Source organism: Hippocampus guttulatus, chromosome 2 (genome assembly GCF_054856545.1).
Source record: "Hippocampus guttulatus isolate MCC_2025c chromosome 2, RoL_Hgut_1.0, whole genome shotgun sequence".
NCBI classification, from domain to species: Eukaryota; Metazoa; Chordata; class Actinopteri; order Syngnathiformes; family Syngnathidae; genus Hippocampus; species Hippocampus guttulatus.
In genome coordinates, this window is record NC_141262.1 from 20,167,817 (window position 1) to 20,190,380 (window position 22,564).

Below are 22,564 nucleotides of genomic sequence, written 5' to 3' on the forward strand. Positions count from 1 at the left end.
AGACCACGCAATTTAAACTCGCATTTTTTAATGAGCATTCGAGTGTTGGATTATTAACGTTCTCATTGGTTATGCGGTAGTTATTCCAAACTCGTCGTGTTTTACTTCAAAGAGGAACTCAGAGCAGTCTTGGCAGTCACGACGACTGTGCTTAAACTGGATTTTTCGGGTAACTGTAAACTCGTATTTATGTTTCTGACGAATTGCTAATTCGGAGTTTAAATTAACGGAAAATTGGACACTGGCATAGAGTACGTTTTATTCCGGGGGGCCAAATGTTATGTGGCCACAACTAAGAAAAATTACTTTGTACATTGTAAACTACAACCGCAAATATAAAGTATTATGTAATAGTTGCTGGAGAGGCGTTCAAGTGCAAAAAGACATATTGGAACTACGAAAGAAAAGATCTTTTGGGATCATGTCCAGAGGCCATTTACTTGAAAAGGAACGTGAATGCAACAGCGTAAACACAGGTTACATTGTTGTGGTCTTTGTCTTTCAAGAACGTCCAAAAATCTTCCCAAAGGGTTTGAGTAATTCATTTGCACAGCTGCACCATTTCCGTCTTTCAAGTCTATTGTAAAGTATGTCCTTAGCGGGCCAGTTCATTTGGTTTCACCTGCTTTGTTCCCATCACGAGTCATGAGCCAGTAATGTATGATCGTAAAGACATAAATGTTTCACGACTCCTCTTAATAAGTTACCACAAACAAACTTTAAGTGTCTCATTGACCTACCTGAGATGACGACAAGCATAAAGGTCAACCAAAATTGAGCTCTACTATCTATGTAAAGACAGATTGGAGGTTGTAGGATGTTACGGGTGTACCTACTCAAGTGTCTGTTGAATGTATACAGTATGCAGTGATGCACTGGTTCACAAAAACAGAGATGTGAGGAAATATTTTGTCATGTGTTTTTCCACTTCATTGTATGTGCCGGCAAAAAAAATAAAATCTGGTCCAGGTGATGACTTCATGGACAAAGCAGCTGGATGTCAGCAAACAGACAAGATTTGTTTGGATGTGCCTTAATCAGTAACGACAGCAGCAAAATGCACACAGTCACTGTCACACCGGGAATATATTGAGAGTTAATGTGGGGAAACAGTAGTGCCATCTTATTTTGCAGCCAGACAAAAAAATAACACACACACACACACAAAAAACAATAGAATAGTGACAAGAAAATCTGTCAAATTGAGTTAGGGTGTGTTGCCTGGTGCTGTGCGATTGTGTGTTTTGCTCACTCAAACGGAAGAAACATTATCTTCTGTCCTTACTGGCCAACTGTAAAGACAGACAAATGGGATTGCTTGCAGAAGGTCATCAAATGCACTTTACTTGTGGACAGACAGCGGACACAAGTGCTGATTAAGTGACATGATAGAAAAAGTACGAGACGGTAAACGGAGCTGAAATCGACTTGACTACGTATGCATAGTATGGATTGGATACCACTATAGAGCTTTATTTGTGGACTTTTTTTACAAGGTTGGACGCAGGCTCAACAGAAGCAGAAAGTAGATTCGGTGAGGGGAGAGTGGATGAAAAGTAAACACTTGCCTTCAGGTTATGCAGACAAAATGAATCAGACGTAATTCCATCCATCCATTTTCAAATCTGCTTTTCCTCACAAGTGTTGCGGGGCGTGCTGGAGCCCATCCCAGCTGTCTTTGTGCCAAAGCAGTCAAAAACTGAGTTTTGACACCATTTCGCAGTGTCTTGGTGCCAAGGAACTATGTTGAAATGAGTCGAGGAGCTTCACTTAGACATAAGTAGTGCTTTGCTGCCAACTTGTGGCACATGTAGTCAATGGTTGATGGGTGAGATTTACCCAAAAACTTTCACCAGGTCATTCTTAAAGTAACATTTTGGCTTTGTTAATTGTCACTGTCAACACAAATAATGTTATATTTTGGTGGTAAGTTCCCTTCTGAGTTGCATCAATGCTGTTATCATTTTCCTCTGGAACTATTATTAGGATTCACACACTGCAAAAGCTAAAAGTCAAAACGCTGTGGAAAGACACAGAGTGGGAGACAGGAGAGATGAGACAATTGTTTTTAACTGCCACATGTTTTGGATAAAATTCCGAATTCCTCTTTGTTTCTTGCACCATATTTTTGGTTCTATTTTGAGGGGTTTTTTTTTGTGCCCCGACCGAATCAACTAAGATACAAGTGGCCTACTTTTGATGACAAAGTGGGAGAAACAAAATCCCAGCCACTTCTGATTCAGTCCAGAAAAAAAAAAGCAAAAAAAAGCATAAAATGGTCGTCAGCCAGGAACACAAGTAGAGCAATGCAAGAAAAATGTATGGGAAGCAGATGTCTTTTCCTTGGCTTGTTCCCGAAAAGAAAATTATCCTGAGATTCCGCACGAAAATCAAGATGTTACTTTGCGTACCTCAAAACTTTCACTGAATGGCAGCATTAACATTACGTCAAGACGAAAATCCCTGAAAAGTTGAAGCTGGCTCCACAATTGCCATGAGTGAAGTGCCGAAATGAAAACGTCCTTTTGGCAAAAAACATGTTTTCATCCTGTCCATGTTTTTTGTTTTTTTTTAATTGAGTGTATGTCAGTTCCAGTTCCTGGGCAGGTTCTCCAAGATCCTGCGTCGGTGGGAAGAGTTGGTAACTCCTGCAGCACGCAGATCGTCTTCTGTGATGCCGCTGTGGAATGGACAAATGCTACTGTGGCACTTTGGAAACAATAATCCTCTTCAGTGTGCGATTTGAAATTTTTTTTGGTGTACGTGCAACCTTTTTTTTTTTTGTTTAAATGACAGTCAAAAATGGTGTGTGTGAGATCAGAAAGGTGAAAATGGAAGCAATCTCGAATGCTGAATGGCTTTGCCATGCGATGTGTAATTTGGTGAGCGTGAAAGGTTTTCTGGTGGGAGGTCAACATTTTGGGCCTATGGAGTGGCTTCGTGCTGCACTATCATTCCAGAAGGGACAAAAAGACCACAAAAACAGCTTGTAAAAAAAAACTAACGTGCTCAAACTTAAAAGGTCGATATAGAGTCAGCCTGGGGCCCTTTAAAAAATGTAATTGTCACCGTGTCGGTCCAGTTAACTCAAGCAAATACGGATACTGAGTGCAAAGTGGGGACTGCGAATGGCTATACCGAGCAAGTTTGTATGAATTGATTGATGAGTTGTTCAGCTCAACTGCTTGAAATTCAGTTGGGACTCGTTTTGACTTGCTCGGAACTCAAAGTTCAAGCCTTGACATGGATAAGTTGCACATGTGTAACTTCAATCCCACCTCCTAATATCAATAATTGATGATCTATGAACTGTATCGCTTAGTGCGGGGGTTCGCAACCCGCGGCTACAGGGTCACACGCGGCTCTTTAGCGCCGCCCTAGTGGCTCCCCGAAGCTATTTCAAAAATGTTTTTTAAAATGGAAAAAGATGGGGCAGGGAAATATATTTTTTTGTTTTAATATGTTTTTTTGCAGCTCCAGACATATATATTATTTTTTTTTATCCAATATGGCTCCTTCAACATTTTGGGTTGCCGACACCTGGCTTAGTGGTAACTGGTAAACGTGGCTTTCGCGTAACAGTAGCATTGGATGAGAAAAAGCGTTTACCTGAAGTAATCCAGATCATCCCAGCCATTAAGGCTGAGTCCCAGGGTGTATTTCTGAAGGCCCAGGGCACTGAGGAGCTCGCAGACCGTCTCTGGAGCACCTTGAAGCACAGATACCTGCTTTGATGAGAAACAGAAACTCTGTTGTTCCTTTTTTTTTTTAAAGAAGTTATACAAACTGCTCAGGTCAAACTGGACCCGGTTTGACATTTGTCAGCAATAAAACCAGCCGAAATGTCATTCTTTCACTCGGATATTTCACAACCTTTCATAAAGAGCTTCAAAGTTTGAGAGGGGAATGGAAAAGTGGCTCTTTTTGAGAACCCGTTCCAATGAATTTGATTCCTCTGAATTGTTTGATCCTGTGCCCTACAAATTGTACTTATCGATTCCTCATGTCACAAATGAGTGATGACGTAACATGCAAATGGTGTATTTTTGGTTCTGAACTTTTCCAACATGGTGCTGCCATACAATATACTTTTATAAGCCTCGATCGTTGATACAATGATTGTGTTGGGAGGACTTGAGTAAGCTCCATTGCTACACGACGACACCCGGCACTTTTCTATGACATCATCCTCATGCACTCTCCAGGCCTGACTGATCAACCCACACTTAATCCTGTTGTTAATGTACACGAGAGTAACAGCTGATTACTTCTGTTGCACGATTCATTTGAGTATGCACATTCTTTTTTCTCTTCTTAACGCACGGCCCAACTGTCATATCAGGTCCCTGTCTCGGCAGATACGTAAAAATCAAGTGACCTGGGTGCCCAAAAATGTCATCCGACAACCCCAAATGAAACCCAATAAGAATGATCAATCATACATACTAAGTATTAAAACTACTAATATTGACCTGCCCCCCCCCACCACAAAAAAAAAGTAGTGAAGGCTTAATCACCTATGTATGAGTGCAAAACAGATGACTGGCGCATTTTAAAAATATATGTCTTTGGCCCAAGTCAAAATAGAAGAAATTTCGTGGTACCTCATTCTCCCAACTTTGGCGCCGCTCCATGTGCAACGCAGGACCTTTCCTGTAGGCTGGCCTCTGGCCCGAATAGGACGGAGTACCTTGCTTTGAGTGGAAAAAGTCAACCTCACTGAGTGTTTTGGCAATCTGCAGAGCTGTGAGGGAGTTGTCTCCCGTCCGCGCGGGGGGCTGCAACTGCTGCTGCTGTTCCACCACCCAAGGAGCAGGCCGGCAGTGTCCCAAAGGAACGGGAACAGGGGTGAATTGGAAAACGGGCGGGGCTATGGTTTTCCTGATGGGATCGGTCCTTTCCGGGAGGTCCCTCCTGGCTTTTTGCCGCGTGATCGCAGACTGATTCATGTACAGGTTCCTGAGGTTCTTCTCTGGTAATATGGACTCGGGGCAAATGTTTTTCGCGTGGTATTTAGGCTTTGACAAGTGCTCCTTACACTGGGAGATGCTTTTACTGGAGGGCGGGGATATGGGAGAAGGCTTTTTGGCGGGGAAAAGCTCGTAAGAGGAGTTGGGTTGAGGCGTTTGAAGTTGAGTGGATGCAGCGTACTGGGGAAGCACGGCGGGAATTTCAATCTCAGTAAAGTCCGATCGTCGACAAGGTCTCGTGCTGAAGATGTGCCTCCCTGAGATTTTGGGGAGCTGCAGAGCCTCGTTCCCGGCCCAGATCACCTGCGGGTCACTTCGCTGTGGAAGAGCCTCCCCACGGACCACCGACACGCCCTCGAAGATGAAGTAGGCCGGATTGGTGTAGCTGCTTGGCGTTGGCTTGAGAGTAGCTGCCAAGGACCTGCAACACGTGAGTACTCAAGTCAAGTTGCTTTCTTTTCAGTGGAAGTTATTACTTCCTTCCTAACATGGGTTTGGATTCCTTTGGAGGTTTTTGGACAGGAAAAAACAAAGAATAAATAAATCTGGCAAGCTTAGCACCTATTGTTCACTCATGTCCGTCCATTCAACTTAAAAGGGTGGTGCAATGACACTTTCATTATCGTTAATTTTTATTTAATTTTGACTTCTTTTTTTCTTTTTTATTCAGTTAGTTTCAATAAGTCCTTAAGACGCGATTGTTTGTTTTTATTAGGGTTTTGTTTTAGTTAGGTTGTATTAATTCTTTTTACAGATAAATTTTCAGTACATATACAATTTGCTGAATGCAAGATTTTTAAAAATTACATTAAGTATTGTGTAATACATAATTTTATAAACCTCACGAAACTACAGGATACTTCTTGTTGCTTAACTCATTCAGTACCAGCCAATTCTAGACCAAGTCTGAAAAGACAATACATACAATACAATACATGCTGATTTATGTAGCGCTTTCACAACAGCGACAGCTGTAACAAAGCGCTTCACAAAACAGTTAACATAAAGTAAAATAATAAACACAACACATAACATAAAACATAAAAAGACGTTTAAAAACGTCTTTGGGAGTGAATGAGTTAATGACTTTGTCCTAAAATTTGACTTTGCTATAATGGCTTGTTTGCTCTTTTTGAGTGGCTCCAACTAATGGAGACGAGTTCCTTGTGTGTTTCAATATATTTTGCCATTAAAGATAATTCAGATTCTGAATATGGATGTTTAAGAGCATTTTTGTCTTGTCTTGTCTTGTCTCACCTGATTTAAGTGATTTCAATGATTTGTGGTGTGGCATGGGTCCAAAAGAAAACGATTACGTTTTGATGCAGATCCAAATACAGTAGTAGAAAAGTTGTTCAGGTTGTTGCTTGACGTTGTATAAATAGCAAAGGACTGATGCTCTTTCCTGCAAAAGCTTACCGTTGGACACAGAATGACAACATAAATCCTCACCTATTTATTTGGATTCGTGTGGACGCAGGAGACATGTGTCCCCTGCCGGGACCTTTCTCATCTTTCTCAAAACGAAACCACTCTGAAAAAGCCAAATGCCATCAAGTGACAAAATCAGTCATTGTGTTTCAAAATCCGCTTATTCAATGTGTGTGCAAGACACTTTCGGTTTGAGAATGTATAGCATGACAGCATAGTAGAGTTGAGAGAAGTGCGCTGACCTGGTGGCATCAGGCCCACGTGTCCCATTTCACAGTTTCAGGATGCATCTGGTCAGGGTCAGTCAATCGGGAGCCAAAAGAGGAAGCGGAAGTGCAAAGCCAAGCCAGCGGGGGAGGGAGGGGGTCATTGAGGAACCAAATAGAGGAAGCAATGTGAGACTGACAGGAGAGACCGGGAAACGCGGTGCCAGTAGAGGTGAAAGCTGAGGAGGAAGAGAGAGTGCAAGGAGGGCAGAGGGCGTAGAGAAGGGAAATGTTCCGTCGGACCTACCGTAGGTCTTCTCACGGGTTCCTCGTAGGTCCTTGGGCACGTGAAGGCGTACCCGTCCTCTGATGGAGCCGATTTCCTCACCGCGGTGGCTCAGGAATGTCTCAAATTGCTCGGATGCACCGACAAGGGAGCGGAGAGCCACACAGCATTCGCCTGCAGGAACAAAATGTCAGATCACGTGGGCTAATTTTAAGGTACAATAAGACCTACAGATCAGCATAGGAACGGATTATTTAGGAAATTGAAAAATTCTTTGGAATTGTTTGTTGATTAATCATGTTTGAAGCAATTGAAGTAAAATGCTGTGGTACATTTTTTTCACTCCTCCTAGCATTTCCGCTTTTTTCACCATGATGTGGGCACACTCAGGGCACTCAAGGTTAACAGCAAGGCACTCCAAAAGGTGCCACACCAGCCCAAAGTCCCAGTACGCACACGGCTATCAAGTCGGCGCTTCCACCTTTCTAAGCGTGACATGCATGCACTTGCGGCTGACGATGAGGCACTCTATAGTGACCATGCTAGCAGACTGTCCGAATGCAAGATACACGTTGCACTTGTGAGATAAATTGAGATCAGATTGTCAAGATGTCATATCGATATTTTTGTTAGGTGGGGTGCCATTGGACTCTTCTTATGTAATACATACTGGCTCAATAAAGGTTGCAAAACATTCTATTTTAGTATCACATTCATCCAGCAACACAAAATGGCTTGCACGTTATGAAGAAAAACATAACTTTACCATACGATTCGAAACCATCACATGACTTGACAGACAACAGCAGGTGCTGATCCTGAAGGTAGTCCATGTTAGACCTGTGCGGAAGCAGCTAACACGAAGAGAGACGAGTCACGAGGTGGTTAGCGGCGGCGTTAGCAGCCACAAACAGGCATGCTGGCGTCTGAGAGCCGCTGACCTTGGGCAGCTGTTTGAAGGACCAGGCCAGTTTGAGAAAGCCGGGGACGTCACAGCTTTGCGAGTCATTTTCACTTGAACGCCGTGTCTCTGGGAAGGGAAACTGCATGTTAATAAATAGCTGCCAGAGTTACGTCATGTCACCCGGGGACCAGCAAGCTCTGGCTTGACGGTCCGCAAAAATATTTGCAACACATCATGCCATATAGTTCTTTTAAAATGCGTGCAGTGAACAGAGATGAGGACCGAGCCCCGCCACAGAATACCAAAAGGGCTCAGTCCCTATCCCCGGTAAACATCAGGGGTTCCAAAATGTTTCAAAATCACTGTTTTATATCGCACATTTTTAAATCGCAACGCACCTTCGAGACAAGATGAAGAAAAGTCAATGAAGAACTTTTCTTTGCTGGCCGTCTTCACGATGGCCTCAATGCCTTCCAGCTCAATCCAGGCCCTCTCCACGCCCGCACCTGGATCTGTTTGACATGAAAGACAAAACTGTTGGCATGATGAGGAGTGCTGCTGGAATTCCAACCATGTGTGAAAAGTCTTCCAACAGTATACCTGCTTTGCAGCTGAAATGAGACGTCACGCCCACTTGGAAAGTGGCAAAAACAGGTGAGTGGTCACTGGTGAAAATGTCGTCTGTGCACCCTGGTAGGAGACAACAGATTTTTTTTTTCCCGACCCACTTTTTGATCTCACAGATTTGTGATCACTCCACTAAAGTGATGTCGCCCATCTTCAAATCCTCTCATTCGTACCATAAGCCGTGCACATGACGTGCGTGTCAGGGTAGGACTTCCACAAAATCCTGTCGCTCCATGACGGAACATTGACTCGCACCTAGGGGAAAAAGAATTAGTGAGCAAGTCGAGAAAGAAAGTGTGCGTGTTGTTTGCGTTTACTTAGCAGTATGGCAATGAAAGTTATTGTCAAGTACGCCAGGCATTTCTGTTTGAACTAATTTAAATGCGATTTTTAGAAGGCGTGGCAGCCTTCTAGCGAGCTAGGTCCCCTTGCTGGGATTACGTTTCACATAAAATACTTGAAGAAGTGAGTTCGTGATATGATTGTAATGTGTGTAAAGTAGTTTAACAAGTTTTTAGCAGGGGCACTTTTAGCTGTCGCTAAAATTTCTTTAAGTGGAATATTTATTTAGCTGAACTCCGCTGCTCACCCCTGAAGTCTTGTACTTTTGCCACAGGTAGCAGTCTCGAGAGCCTCTTTCGTACCGATAGGTGGGTGGAAATGCAATCTTCTCTTCCTCTTAAAAAAGAATGATAAATGTAGAAATAGAGGAAAGGAATATACAATGTAAAGATTTCATTCATGTAACAACGCAATAGAATGTGTGTGACAAAGTTTTGCCTCTTTTTTCCACAGGAATTACCCATCATACCATCTTCTATAGCATTTGTAAATTTGGTTAATCTGGACTAACAGGGATTTTTTTTTTCTTGCAGCATAATTTTGGGTAAAACAACCGGATTTTGTGCAAATTCAGTTCAATTTACAGCGTACAATCATGAAGGAGGCGACATGTGTTTGCTCAATCTCAAAGTACAGTTTTGGCGATATAAAAGTGCAACTCACGAAAATAAAGAAAGCCTTTCCTCTTGTGCCTCTCTCGGGTCAGCTGGTCCGCACACATGAGCTCCTCAAATTCCCTCTTAGATACATGCTTCAGAATATCCTGAAGGTGAAAAAGTGTCACTGTCTGCAATTATGGTGCTTTACGGGATCGTGACATCATAGGCAAATCAGTCAGAAGAGCTGAGCAGTGTAAAATACGCAGAATTTGTGTCGGCATGGTGGATGTATGCAGAGATATCAGCAGCACCTGTACGTCAAGGTCCAGTCTGTAGTTGAGATCTCCGCACCAGAAGAGGTGAGTGAAGCGCAGGCTGATGTCGAAGGGGCCAAGGTGTTTGTCACCTAGTGAAAGCAGCCTGAGGATGTCCACAAAGTTCTGGTTCCGCCTGAAAAATACGGCCAAGCTTAGATGGAAAGGTGAATACGAGTATGAGACTTTCGCCGGTGAAATTTTAGGATGAAGCTGAAGTTCACTCTAACCCTTAAAGGTGAACTTAATTTGATCTTCCCTAAACTTTGGAATTCATGCTGCAGTGTTTCTGCACTTTTTTCACAATTTGTCATGCACTCACAAGGAGCTGAAGGGTCAGATTCACCAACGTACCTCAGAACTTTCTCACTTCCTGACGTCAGGTGGCAGTTGACGAACCCAAACGACGTTCTATTGAAGTGAAATGACACACCGACCGCTCCTTTGTTCCCTATCACAAATCAAAAGCTTCCTTGTCAACTTTCACTTTCGTATTCACTGTGAGCCATGTTGTGTAAATGTGAATGAGTGACGGTAAGGAGTTTACCCAGAGTGTTACCCAGCCCAGTCTTCACACTGGCAGTGCTCACATGGCTGATGCGATTCTCGTGCTGCGGCTGGACGAACACAACCAGGCGCATGTTCCAGAGGGACTGCACTGCCACCTACAGGAAAAATTACCGCATTACAACCAGCGCCAAGATTGGCTTGCAGCGGATTCAAACCAAAGTGTTGGTGGGTAATACATGATGAATATTTGTGTACAGGTATACTCAACTTTACGTGTGAATATTGCTATCAATCTAAATTGTAGCATTAGCTTGCGTGCTTATTGCACACTAATGTAAAAACAGCATTTGAATGCAAAGCATCGTAAATTGACCTTGGGATGTCAGGGGAAAAAAAAGGGAAAAATATGAAATACTTGTTTGAAGTCAATCTGTGTGTAGCTCCGGAGAGTCGCTTTAATATGTTCCGCCCATTCCTTCTCTCCCTGAGGGTTTTCCTGCGTGCCCAAGGCATAAATGTCATGAGGCAGTGACGCCATAGATTCGTCTGGGGTGTGCCCCAAACCGCAGCAGGTGACCCACGACTGCAAGCTGCGAGGAGGAGGGAAACCGCCTGCAGACGCAAAACAGTACAATAAACAACCCAGATGACGACGCCTCTTAAATTGAGGCTGTATGTAGTAAGAAGAGGCCAGGGATTTACCCATATTCCAGGTGCCGACAAAAACAGAGATGACGTCAGGTTCACTCAGCTCGGAGTGCCTCGTTTTCATCAGCTGGATGAGTTGGCAGAAGGCATTGCCCTTCTGAAAGAGAAAATGGAATTGTGGGTTTTAAGCGAAAAAGAGTTCTCCCAAGAATAATGAAACTGAGAATTCAGCGATCTGCAATTTCACTAAAAACTGCAGGAATGGGGTTAGGGTTTTATTATTTGAAGACAGGGTCAGGGTTTCAAGTTTGTATGTAAGGAGGTAGGAAGATTATCATGGTCTATGTTAGTAAGAGAAAATAAATAAAGTACTTTAATACATAGTCAAGTAATGTTTACCCGTGTACTCTCAAATATCATCTCCCGTGGGGCATTATGGTGGCTGTCGATGACTACGCGTACTTTGGTGGGACTACTCTGGTACTTGACAACCTGAAGGACTGGCGTACAAAAGGACAAAAGCCATTCGATGAGCGATCAAAGCACTCTCATTCCACATGAGCACACAATGACAGCTTACCTCTGTCATGCGAGACCCTCTCTATATCGAATGAGGAGGCCTTCCTGTCAAAGAGTAGCACACCTGCATTCACATCCACAGAGACGGTCTGCCTGCCATAGCGCAGCATCTTTACCTGGAAACGCAAACACATTACTTGATGCAGTGAAACAGTTTGGCGTGTTGTTAGTCAGTTTGTAGTCATTCAGTGAATGTGTTTTTTTCATCAGCTTTGAGATTCCCTGTTTCGTTGGCCATTTAATGAATACAGTCCTTTATGTAACGTGGGTTCATGGCTGTGTACATGCTGCATGCATGACCCTGGTTGTTTAGGCGGGTATGATCCTCTTCATTTTATGTGCTTTGCTGACATCTTGTGGGATCTATACACAACTCCAAACTCCTTTTAGGGAGGGGTAATGGGCAACAATTTTTCACGAGTCACAGTTGGCTGGGTCCCTATCCTACTAGATTGGGTTCACGACAAAAATTATATCAATTCTTTGGCAAGCCATAACTGATATATTTAATTTTGATTTGGGTGTTTATGGACATTGATGCCAGTCTAATGAGTTGAATTAAAGACAATAAGAGTAAATTTATTTAATGGCAAAACTACATACCGACAAACAACATTTTTTCATCGAACTACCAAATTTTTATTCATTTATTTTTTAAATTTCTAATATTTAATGTTCCTTGGCTCAAAAAAGGCTGGAAAAGTGTCTCCATTCCGGCATGTTTGCAAATATCTGTACTTTCATACTTTACGTTTTAGTATCTGCAGTCGCACAAAAACAAATGGATTTTTTCTACAAAAGCTAATTTTACATTTGCCATTATTTAAGGTTATTTACAATTGAAACCGAAAACATAATGGGCAGCCAAAGGGCATGCTGTATGATATCAATATTTATTTGCCATACTTGTTTGATAATGTTTATAACAGTCTTAAATTGAGACCGGCAAATGCCAGATCTGCTTCTTCTGCTTATTTGCACAAGCATCTTTTTTTGCCGCTAATCAAGCTGTCAACGCTGCAGCTTCATGCAGCCTCCTCACACTTGAAAATGATGCTGAGTGACACAGTTAAGCTGCTGAGCACACAACAGCCCTTGTGGTGGGAATTGCTGTGGCTCGGGAAAGCTGAGTATTTATTTGATATCCAGCTTAAGGGCTACACACACTCGTGCCTTTTTTCTCCTCATGAGTAACAAAATTCAGCACATGAATGTCGAAGGACTGTGCATTATTAATGGTTATTTTACAACTAGTGGCACTTTTGGCTTACTAGTACACAATTAAACCCTATGAGTAAACGACTGTGCTGCAGTGCTGCACAAGGAACGAAACTTGGTCCAACTAGGAGGCATTTACGAGTAGCATTCTCAAAGGGTTTTTACAGAAAACCATTTGAGCATTTATTTTATATCTTTGGTATCCATCTTAAGGGTGACGTATCTAGTTTATAATGTCACTAGTAATGTTGGTCACAGACAGTTGTCATCGGGCGCACGGTTTTGCCTCACTCGTAACATACATTTGTCCTACTAGTAAGCACAGGTTCTCCTATTAGTGAGGTCAAAGAGAGTACCGGTACCTGTACTTGGACTTAAGATGGAAATCAATTCAGTGCTCAAAGGACCTTTTGGCCATTTGTTCCATTTTATTGATAAGGAGGCGGCGAGTGCGTGACACATACCTTCCTAACGGTGTTAGTAGAGTAGCGAAGCTTACTAGTAAGGTTTAACTGCATTCTAGTAGGCTAAAAGTGGCACTGGTAGAGGATTTAAACCTTAAGTAAGAAAGACACAGTCATTCTACTACTTGGCTGAATTGTCCAGCTGTTCAAGAGCTTACCAGTACATGGACCTTAACTAGGATATCAAGAATATTGATTATTCATCATGTACATAAACAAAATGCTTGTGCAGGTTACCTGAAAGGAGTGGACTGGCAGTTGACGACATCCGTGGCTCTTGGTCGAAGTCGGAACGGAGGGCGTTGGTTCCGCAGGAGGCGGATTTGGCTGCACAGCCAGGTTGTGATTGGTGACTGCATCTTGGAGAGCCTTGAGTACCTTCGCACAACCACAAAAAGTCCGTGGTTTGATTCAACGTCGTTAGCAATTATGTTATTTTTGTTGTCCGTCAGTGGCAACACATCAAAACAGCAAACCTTTTTCTCCAAAGACGAAAGGAGGCTGACCAACGCAGAAATCTTACACAGTAAGGCGTCCATTTCCATCTCGGGACCCTTCTTAGATGCAGACGACACAGTTAGTCAGACAGAAAGGTCCCAAAATGGCAAAAAGTCCGTCTCTGGGCTGGGTTATCATACTGTACCTGGGAATTTGTGTATGATAAAGAGCAGCTTGGATGGTCAAAAACCTTGGCCAGGGTTTCCAGACTCGAAAGAGTTAGGTCAATCTCACTGCGGATCAGACTCATGTTATTACCAGTATTACTATGACAATAATAATAATGCGGTGCATCTTCACTTTTTCACATTTTACAAGTTACAACCTCGCTGTAAAATGAAATAAATTAATTCTACACATCACACCCCAAAATGACAACATGATTTCTTTTTTTTAAATCACACATGTATTAAAAATAAAAAAGATACCATGTGTGTAGAACTTTGAGGGGAAAAAAATGTGTTGAATCAATTTTGTAATGCAATAAAATGGCAAAAAAAGTGAAGCTCTGTAAATACTTTCCAGATGAACGGTGTTGTTAAGTCAGCACCTGCATGTCAGTGCCATTGAAACTGAGCATGATTGTCTTTGCGGGGATACAAGATCTAGTACACCTCTTTGGTAAATGTGTCCTCGTATATATACAAAAAAAAAAGGTTAACAGTAAAACCAGTGTGTGGCATTTCCAGTTAAAGTTTGTTTTCCTGCTGTCACGTATTTATATGCAATAAACGCTGACCTGTTAAGGCCCTGGCAGGCAACACCCAGAGTCCGCTTGAGGTGGGAGAGGCTGGTCGCCCCTTTATGCACGTCCTCAATGTCCAGGGGCAGCTGGCTGAAGAGATAGTCGTTGAGAAGTCTGATCACATCGCTGGCAGTACTGGAAAACATGGCGAGAGATGTTACACAATGTGTGTGACATTATGCTCTTCTATGAGGCGCCATGATGGCCAAAAATAACAATTACCTCTCACAGAGATTGCTTTTGTCCCCTCTCTGCGGGTCTTTTTATTTTTGTTTGTTTTAGCCAGAAGGGTCATGGTGAGAAAATGAACTTTTTTTTTTAATGTCCATGAGAGAATTTTGATAAGCATGCGATTTTTTGGGGGTGTGAGTGAGTCAGTGAGTGTCAGTGGGTTTTTTTTTGTATGAGCAAGGAATTTTTTTGGGTGCTAAGAGAGATTTTGGTGTAGTGTGGGTGAATTTTGAGGTAGGGGTTATGAGTGAGATTTATTTTTGGTGTTTGTGGGATGTTTTTTTGGTGTGCATGAGATGTTTTTCTTTTGTTGTTGTGGGAGGGTTTGGGGCTACCAGTGAGGTTTTTGGGCATGCAGGAGATGCTTTTGGTGAGTGAGATGGTTTATTTTTTCCATGTGAGTGACTTTTTCTTGTTGTGCTTGGAGGGGTTTTTTTTTTGTGTGTGTGATAGTTTCAGTATCGGAGTCTTTTTTTTGGTTTTTGCACATATGAAAAACAAATGTTATTTTGAACCTATACCGCATCTCATACAATTCCATTTCATATTACACACGCTCAAGTAAAAGAAACAACATGGGGGGGGGGGGCATACCTGGATGTGTTGAGTTCCTGTAACTTATTCAGGAATAAAGTATGGGGGTCTGGTTTTGCCGGAGGTGTCGTGAAGGTGACCGTGTTGACAGGGACGACACTTTGAGGTGTCTTCTCATCATCTGTACACACATGCACGTGAGAAATTGGAATAATTTACTGTCTGTACTACATTTCATTACTTGGATGTCTGTCATTTTAATTTAAATGTAATTCCATTGTAATTTCTTTCAACATTACAATGGAACTATAACATGATGCATGTCAACATTTCATTTTGTCGATTGGGTCTGTATTATACGATATTGATTGTAGCAGCGGTGGGACGTTTAAATCTCAAGTACCAACCTGAGCTCTCATCCCCGATGTCGGCGTCACGGGGCACCGGGTAAAGCAAAGGGCTGACCAAGCCTTTATGCGGGTGTTGGTATCCCATAACGAGGTCCTCCAGTGTCCGGAAACAGTTGACCTGCACTCCCTGTGTGGTCTGCTGACAGACAAACTTGTCATGAATTATCTTTTTTTTTTTTTAAGTCGCATTGTACTTATGTGCAAACACAATGAATCGTGACCCTATCCATGCATCTATTTTCTATCGCTTGTCCTCATTAAGGTCGCAGGTGAGCTGGAGTTTAACCCAGCTGACTTTGGACCAGTCACCAGCTAATGCCAGGACATCTTACTACGGCTATATAGACAAAGAACCATTCACACTCATATTCATACCTAGCAGTTAAGAGTCTTCAATGAGCCTAAAGTGTATGTTTATGGAATGTGAGAGAAACCCGAGGACCTGAAAAAAACGCACTCAAGGAAAGGGGAAAACGTGTTGCGATTCAAACCTGGGACCTACTGACTGTGAGCCAAAAGTGCAAACCATTTGTACACCGTGTTGCTATAGAGCAGCTATTGTAAATGCAACTTTTATTTCTGGTAAATGTGGAATTGCAACACTAAGTCAGTTGAACAAAGTCAGTAAATGAAACCATAATGGCAGACTTTTTTTTTCATCTGCTCTCTTTTAAGTTGCGAAGAGAAATTGATCTTTGGTCTGAGCGGTCTGGCTTCAAATAGTATTTTGGACCACAAGGATCTCTTGAAACACAATGAAAACAGATTTGAAGTGTAATACGAGACCGGGCCCAAAATATCTCAGTCGATCGCTAGGGGGGGAAAGAAAAAAAAAAAGGAAAGCATGTGACTTGCGAGTTAAAGGAGCAAAATCAGGGAGAGGGAGAAAAAAATGTGTCTGGGAGCTTTGTATCGATGGCAATGGAAAAAGTGAAGGAGCAACCGAGTTTTCGGTCGTCAGAGAAATGACTGCCAGGGATTTTCTTAAAAATGTGTTGGTCTGTAAAAGGGTTATTTTCGGACAAAAGCCTCAGCATTCACCAAGAGGCTTATTATGTCACACGTGTGCACAGTGCTGTATAACAACAACAATCCATAGGTACATACACCCACCAGTCATTGACCTCGTGTGGGGTAGAATCTGTGACACATGAAAACAAGTCTTCACTGAGCTGCTGAGCTCATCCGACAAGCATGCGGCCACGCAGCGGAGATGCCGTTGGAACAACGGAGCGACTGCGAGGCCACACAGAAAGGAAACACAAACGTGTTCCCTGTTCTCCTTACAAAAGGCGTAACAGACCATTGTGTGATGAGAACATTTGTTTTCTTATTTGGCCCACTTTTGACACCGAGGGTCAAGTACGCTGGGGGTGGAGAAATCATGAGAGCGAGGCAAAAGATGTCACCCACCTGGACCGCAAGGAGGCCATCGCCATCGGGGAGGATGCGATATGTATGAACATGGCGTTGAAATCTAGAGAAGAACAAAACAAAGACAAAAAATTAGGACCAGATGACATGAAGTAGTGAAAAAACAAAGGAGACTAATCTAGGAAAAAAACAAAAAAAAAACAAGGGCAAATGTGCTCTGTGTGTGTCGCTGATCTGCGCACTAAAGTAGCAGTTGTGTGAAGATTTAGTATTCCTGTGACAATTGCCAATTTAGCTATGCTAAACCTAAGCCTATGGCGTTTCACATTATTTGTTAGCATTTAGCAAGTGGATTTTTTCGTAGAGTGCCAAATAAACGGCGTGCACACTTTGACTCTTCAGAGATCTGTGTGAGCCAGGAAGTGAAAACAGGCACCCAGCAATACTTTCAAATGTTCGCTTGAATAAGTTTAAGTGTGTCCATGTGGGAGGGGTCAAGATAAAGATATAATAGATGTTTAATATCGCTAGCATATTAGGATTATTTCCGAGTCATTTTTCAACATTTTCGGGAAACAATAGCCTCTCTTCACTCAGAAAATGGGTGGATGGATGAATATTGTTTGTTTTGTTTGTTTGTTTGTTTGTTTATTGAGCATATATATTACATACGATAACAGGTTGACAAAAGTCAAACAAAAATTATGAAAGGAAAATTTGAAAGTAGATAAAAGAAAAAAACAAACATCATCACAGTTGTATGCTCAAAGGAGTAGGAAGAAGTAAATAACTTATCGAGTCCTACCCCTTATTATGTAGCAATTTGAATTGATCATTTTTCAAAACAAAGAAGAAAAAGAAAAATCTACATATCATCAAATACTTTTACCCTTATGTATACTATACTTTTCTATTTGTACACCTTTTGGTTTGTATATACTGTATATAGTTATTCTCTCTTTTTTTATTTCAATTTTCTCATATTCATTATAATTAGCATTTCTTGAATACAATTGATAAGTTGATCAAAATCCAAAAATATTGTGACAGTAAGTTCAAAATTGCATTGGCAATTTATACTATTAAGGTAACTGTATATGGTCCCTCTGTTGTATACTGTGGAGTTTCACCACTTGCTGGTAACTCTTGAAAGTACCCTCCACGATAAACAGGAATAAGTGTAGAACAAAAATGCTGTCTATAAATCATGCTAGGGTTTGATTGACACCGTCAGTCATTAATGACTTTATTATTATGGATGTAGTTTGCAGGTAGGGGATGTATATTAATCTATTTTATTTGGATGCCAGATAACAACAGGATCAATACCTGAAGTTGTTGTTGTTGTTGTTGTTTTTAATATCGTATCATGAAAGCCATGTCTGAAATGTATGGGCTGCTTTAGTTAGCTACATAAGTCAAGTCAAGTCAAGTCAAGTCAACAGTATTTATAGAGCACTTTCAAACAGCCATCGCTGCATACAAAGTGCTGTACATGGAGCAATTTAACATGCACAATAAACATAAGTGAAGTCATCTCCATTCAGTATGACGCAATGGAGTTCCACACCACTGGAAACTACCACTACAGTCACAAACACATTGTTAAATGCTAATCTTCCTGGCAGATCTGTACGATTTCATTTCTTTGGGGTGATACAATCCCCCAATTTAGCAAAATGAGAGAATACAAGGGGAAAGGGGGGGAGACAAGGGAGCGGTACAGGCGGACCGGCTCAGTTTTCAGGAATGCGTCTGGCGTAGGCTGAGGACCAGTCAGCATAGTGTGGTCACTGGAGCTCCCGCCCTCCTCCAAGGGGCCCGAGCGAAGAAAGAAGCAGTATGATGGGAAAAGAGGAATCTTTTGCCAGCGTTGAAAAGTGTCTGACGTTGGCAGTGACGGTCTTGCTGTTGTCATAGGAGTGAAGTCTCTGAATTATTTTGTAATTCGGGTCGGTGTGTAACTGGTTTAAAATCTTGACAGTTTTACAAGTGAACGAGCTCCTCTTTTAAAGTAGGGCAGTTTTATGTGGTTCATGTCATGTAGTCAAAATTCTGTGAATGCCAGGTTCAGCAGAATAATACAAGTTAACCCGAATGAACAAAACATTTTGGTGTATGGCTGTGTGTTAAATACAACAAGTAGATTATCTCATTTCTTTCACCTGAACATTAGACCTATGTTGACTTTGCTAATTATCAGGCTAATCTGCTAATTTGCATGTATCAATCAAAGACGACAAGTATTTTTTTCCCACAATCGCAACACCGAAAGTAAGTGTAACTGTATACTTGAAAAATGGACTATAATGAAAAGTAAATGGCGCAAGGTAAACACACAGTTCAGTTAGCAAGTCAACCTCACCTGCGCTAACATGGGCGTTTTGATTGGAATGAATGACAAAGTATACCAACATTTTGGAAATGTTTTTCAAAATGTACATTTCTAAGATCTTTTTAGTCCCTGACACAATAGTACCATTTTGCCTGGAGTCGCACTTGAGTCACAGTCGCAATTCAGGCGAGTTGTTTTAGCTAGTTAGCGCCATCCCAAGACCGCTCAACTTCAAGAGCCAACCTCAACCTGTAATAATGTCACTCAATGACCGAAGACCGTGACTTTGTAAACATAGGTGAGTGTTTGAACTGGAATTTGTACACTCTGGTCATGCTTCAAATCTAACAAATACATTAAACCTGGTGATGCAACGTCGTCATATACCTATACACCATTTTAGGAGGCGCCCGTTCAGGTGATTCTAAGTGTGCGATGTACTCACAGGAGGCACAGGGCATAGGCTTCCGGCACAGATTCACTGTCTCTGACCAGGAAGCTTCCATCCCTCCCGGCTCGTGCCAGCAAGTCCTCCGCGTGCACGCGGCTGATGTCACGGTGATACCATGCTGCCGTCGCCATGGCAACCAATGTTGAGAGACAGTCTACGGAGGAAAATCCACATGAGGAGAGGAGTATTGGCTGTAAACCGTCCTCAAAGTCTATCACCCTGGGATCGCGTCAATCCAATCGAGAGTCACAAATTCTTCCCGGGTCTCTGTTTGCTCCCAAAAGCATTGGCCGCATGGAAAATGGGGGGTAAAAAATGAAATATAAACCAAGGATGGATGTTCAGATGGAGCTCCAGTCGTTCTTGCATAGAGGCTGTTCTGCTTCTTGGCTGCCAGGTGTGTGTTTGCCTATTCCAGTCGCGAGGACGAGGGAAAAGCAGCAGAAACTGCCAACCACAAACACAGGCCTTCCTCTTGTTGTCCCAAAACAAAATCTCCCATTTGCAAACAGGAAAAGAAGCACCAAGAATGGCAAAACAAACAAACCAGGCCTCGTACACACAGACAGACAGAAAGCGCTCACACTCTCCCCAAGAAAAGAGCAGCGGCAGACCCGTCCCAGATGCAACTCGGTCAGCACTAAAAGCAGACGGGCAGGCATACAACTAGAATCCAGACTAATTCAAATGATTTCCCAGCTCCGTTGCCATATAAGGGAATAGGACCAGCCTCCAAAATGTTCAACAGATGACTGTACTCCTCGTTTTCCAGAGCCAGATTCCATTTGGATACAGTTTGGTCAGATGTGGCTTCCTCCTAGGATCTCGCTTTTAATGCCGGCGTGTGTCACAAGTGTCCCGTCCTCACTGGCGGGTCGTCCAGTGGTTCAACAGCGTGCTGGCAGAGCAGGCAGGGGCGAGAGGGGGTGGCGGTTGAAGACAGGAAGAGAACGACCTCTTTGGAGCGTAGCGTCGACGAAGGAGGTGACTCCACATTCCAGATGACAGAGACCGTAGTCGGGAGCTGAACTTCACCACAGCAGGGTGTGAAAGAGCAGATCACTTCCTCTGCCTCAGGCCCTGCCCTGTCTCTTTCCTGACATTCAAACAGAAAAAAAAAAAGACTTTGCAGATGTGCTGCCTGGCAAGCCCTCACTTTTGTTCATTGCTCATTCAAGGATTTCATTTATGAATTGGCTTTTGGTCTTCCAAAAGGTCCTCTCCCCAATTACTTTTCACATTCGGGGAAAATAGCAAGCCAGCATATGGTTATGATCAAGACTGACATTCTTATTTTTTTGCCCGCCTTGAACATTACCCGTTCAGCCCTCCTACTTCCCTCCTTGTTTGCTAGTCGGAGTGCAGAACTCAGTGGGATGCTGCTTGGCTTCATATTTGCTCTTCACACTCGTGCTGTACTCAGCAAAAATGCGGCGACCGCCAACACCGGCCCCGGTAAAACAAAATAGGCAGGGGCCCAAGCCAGTGTAAAGTTTTAAGTCCTCTTGACATTCACTAGAAAGGCATGATCGTGTGTTCAACCTGCTAGCCTCGTATTGTTTATAATACCATATATCTAGGAAGTGAAGTTGGATAATTTCCTGCGGCATATCAGATGACCTCTTGGAAAACGTATCAATTTTACTTTGTACAATGCTGTATAACTGCAAATTGCCTTTATGGATTTCAAATCATTCTCCTGCATTTCTATGATGCAAGATTATCTTAACCAGCTCTGCGCCGTTTAAAAACAAACTGGACTTCAGATGTCAAGTGTGCCCACGCATGCCACAGAATGCCTGGCGTGAATAAAAACAGGGAAGGCAATAAACCTCGGAAATTGGGATCAACATAATCTGAGTAACCACGTAAATAAAGTTGAATTGATTTGATTTGCATAAGTAAGGTCAGTATTATGGATTGGTTCTCAGATTTTTAGGTTCAGATACCAAATTGTCACATGGCTTCCCAAATGTCAGCAAGTCGTCATTTAGTGGAATGAATTCACGTGGTCATGTGCTCTATCAGTCTATATGTCGACGTTGTGGCAAAACATGATGTAATTTAGTTGCGGTTTCACTCCCATGGAGGAAGCAGATTTCTAATTTGGGTCTCGAGCTGAGAAAGCATTGGAAAGACTGGTACGATGGAAACCGACATTTCTGTGGTTTAAATGAGACATTGTTTTATCCAAACGATGTTCATTGTGTTACGCTAACTGGTCATTAGAAAAGACTCCGTCGTCTTGACTTCAGACTTGAGGACACGCTCAAAATCCGGAACCAGTATCAGTTCTAATCGTTGCGAGACACACTGGAGATGTATAAGATTAAGATACTGAGCATCTTTTCCTGAGAGGTGTCGATTTTGATTACATACAAAAACGTTTGGTCACGAATATTGAACACGTTTACTGTTTGAGATTGTCTCATTTTGAGTGAGGGGGGGTGCATATGACTGTAATATAGTGTCCAATGCGTGTAGAGTATATACTGTCTTGTCTTGTATGAAATTGTCCTAATTATGTTGTGTTGTGTATATGTATGTTTTTTGCTCAACGTATGTAGCAGCACAGAGGGACTGTCCTCCGAGACAGGCTTCTCCTATGGGAGACCTAATAAAAAGTCAAATCAAATCAAATTTTGGACCCTGTTACTGGGACAAATCCACTCTAAACCCACCTCAGACGTAAGGATAATCTTCTAGGACAGTCTCATAAGACCTAAAACATCCTTGGTTGGAGAGGGGTGACAAAAACCTCCTGATTGTCTCTCTGTGTATACTCTTAAACATAAGCATAGCTGAGCTCAGGATAGAATGCGTTCCTGTTATAGCAACAAAAGCTACATGACCGCCTAAATTTGGCACGCTGAAGACCGTCCTTACTA

The 22,564-nt window shown here is 42.4% G+C and overlaps 1 protein-coding gene and 1 long non-coding RNA gene across 3 annotated transcripts; one reads left to right on the forward strand and one right to left on the reverse strand.

The window, feature by feature from the left end:
* Positions 1 to 1,323: 1,323 nt before the first annotated feature.
* inppl1b (inositol polyphosphate phosphatase-like 1b) lies at positions 1,324 to 20,651 on the reverse strand. 2 transcript variants are annotated; one of them, XM_086101220.1, is made up of 27 exons: positions 19,671 to 20,651; positions 16,930 to 16,993; positions 15,514 to 15,652; positions 15,167 to 15,287; positions 14,336 to 14,476; positions 13,742 to 13,829; positions 13,575 to 13,652; positions 13,336 to 13,476; positions 11,418 to 11,532; positions 11,237 to 11,337; positions 10,892 to 10,994; positions 10,605 to 10,801; positions 10,227 to 10,344; positions 10,034 to 10,130; positions 9,677 to 9,815; positions 9,430 to 9,529; positions 9,014 to 9,102; positions 8,598 to 8,679; positions 8,398 to 8,487; positions 8,196 to 8,309; positions 7,835 to 7,923; positions 7,660 to 7,747; positions 6,915 to 7,067; positions 6,423 to 6,504; positions 4,605 to 5,391; positions 3,610 to 3,725; positions 1,324 to 2,680 (listed from the first exon to the last, which is right to left on the reverse strand). In XM_086101220.1, the coding sequence occupies exons 1-27, from the start codon at positions 19,805 to 19,807 to the stop codon at positions 2,587 to 2,589; spliced, it is 3,663 nt and encodes a 1,220-aa protein (XP_085957346.1). In that variant the 5' UTR covers positions 19,808 to 20,651; the 3' UTR covers positions 1,324 to 2,586. The 2 variants fall into 2 exon arrangements, with proteins under 2 accessions (XP_085957346.1, XP_085957345.1); XM_086101219.1 differs by having other exon boundaries at positions 3,610 to 3,728.
* LOC147208847 (uncharacterized) lies at positions 8,343 to 9,351 on the forward strand. The gene is made up of 3 exons (XR_015098264.1): positions 8,343 to 8,451; positions 9,041 to 9,074; positions 9,220 to 9,351. It is a non-coding gene; the product is annotated as an uncharacterized LOC147208847 (long non-coding RNA).
* Positions 20,652 to 22,564: the final 1,913 nt, after the last annotated feature.

Excerpts from the sequence above, each read along its gene's own strand:
- inppl1b (XM_086101219.1), bottom strand. The coding sequence starts at position 19,807 with ATGGCGACGGCAGCATGGTATCACCGTGACATCAGCCGCGTGCACGCG. Across the intron at positions 15,288-15,513 it reads CATCGGGGATGAGAGCTCAG|ATGATGAGAAGACACCTCAA; the intron begins GTTGGTACTTGA and ends ATGTGTGTACAG. Across the intron at positions 3,729-4,604 it reads GCCAAAGTTGGGAGAATGAG|CAGGTATCTGTGCTTCAAGG; the intron begins GTACCACGAAAT and ends TTCTCATCAAAG.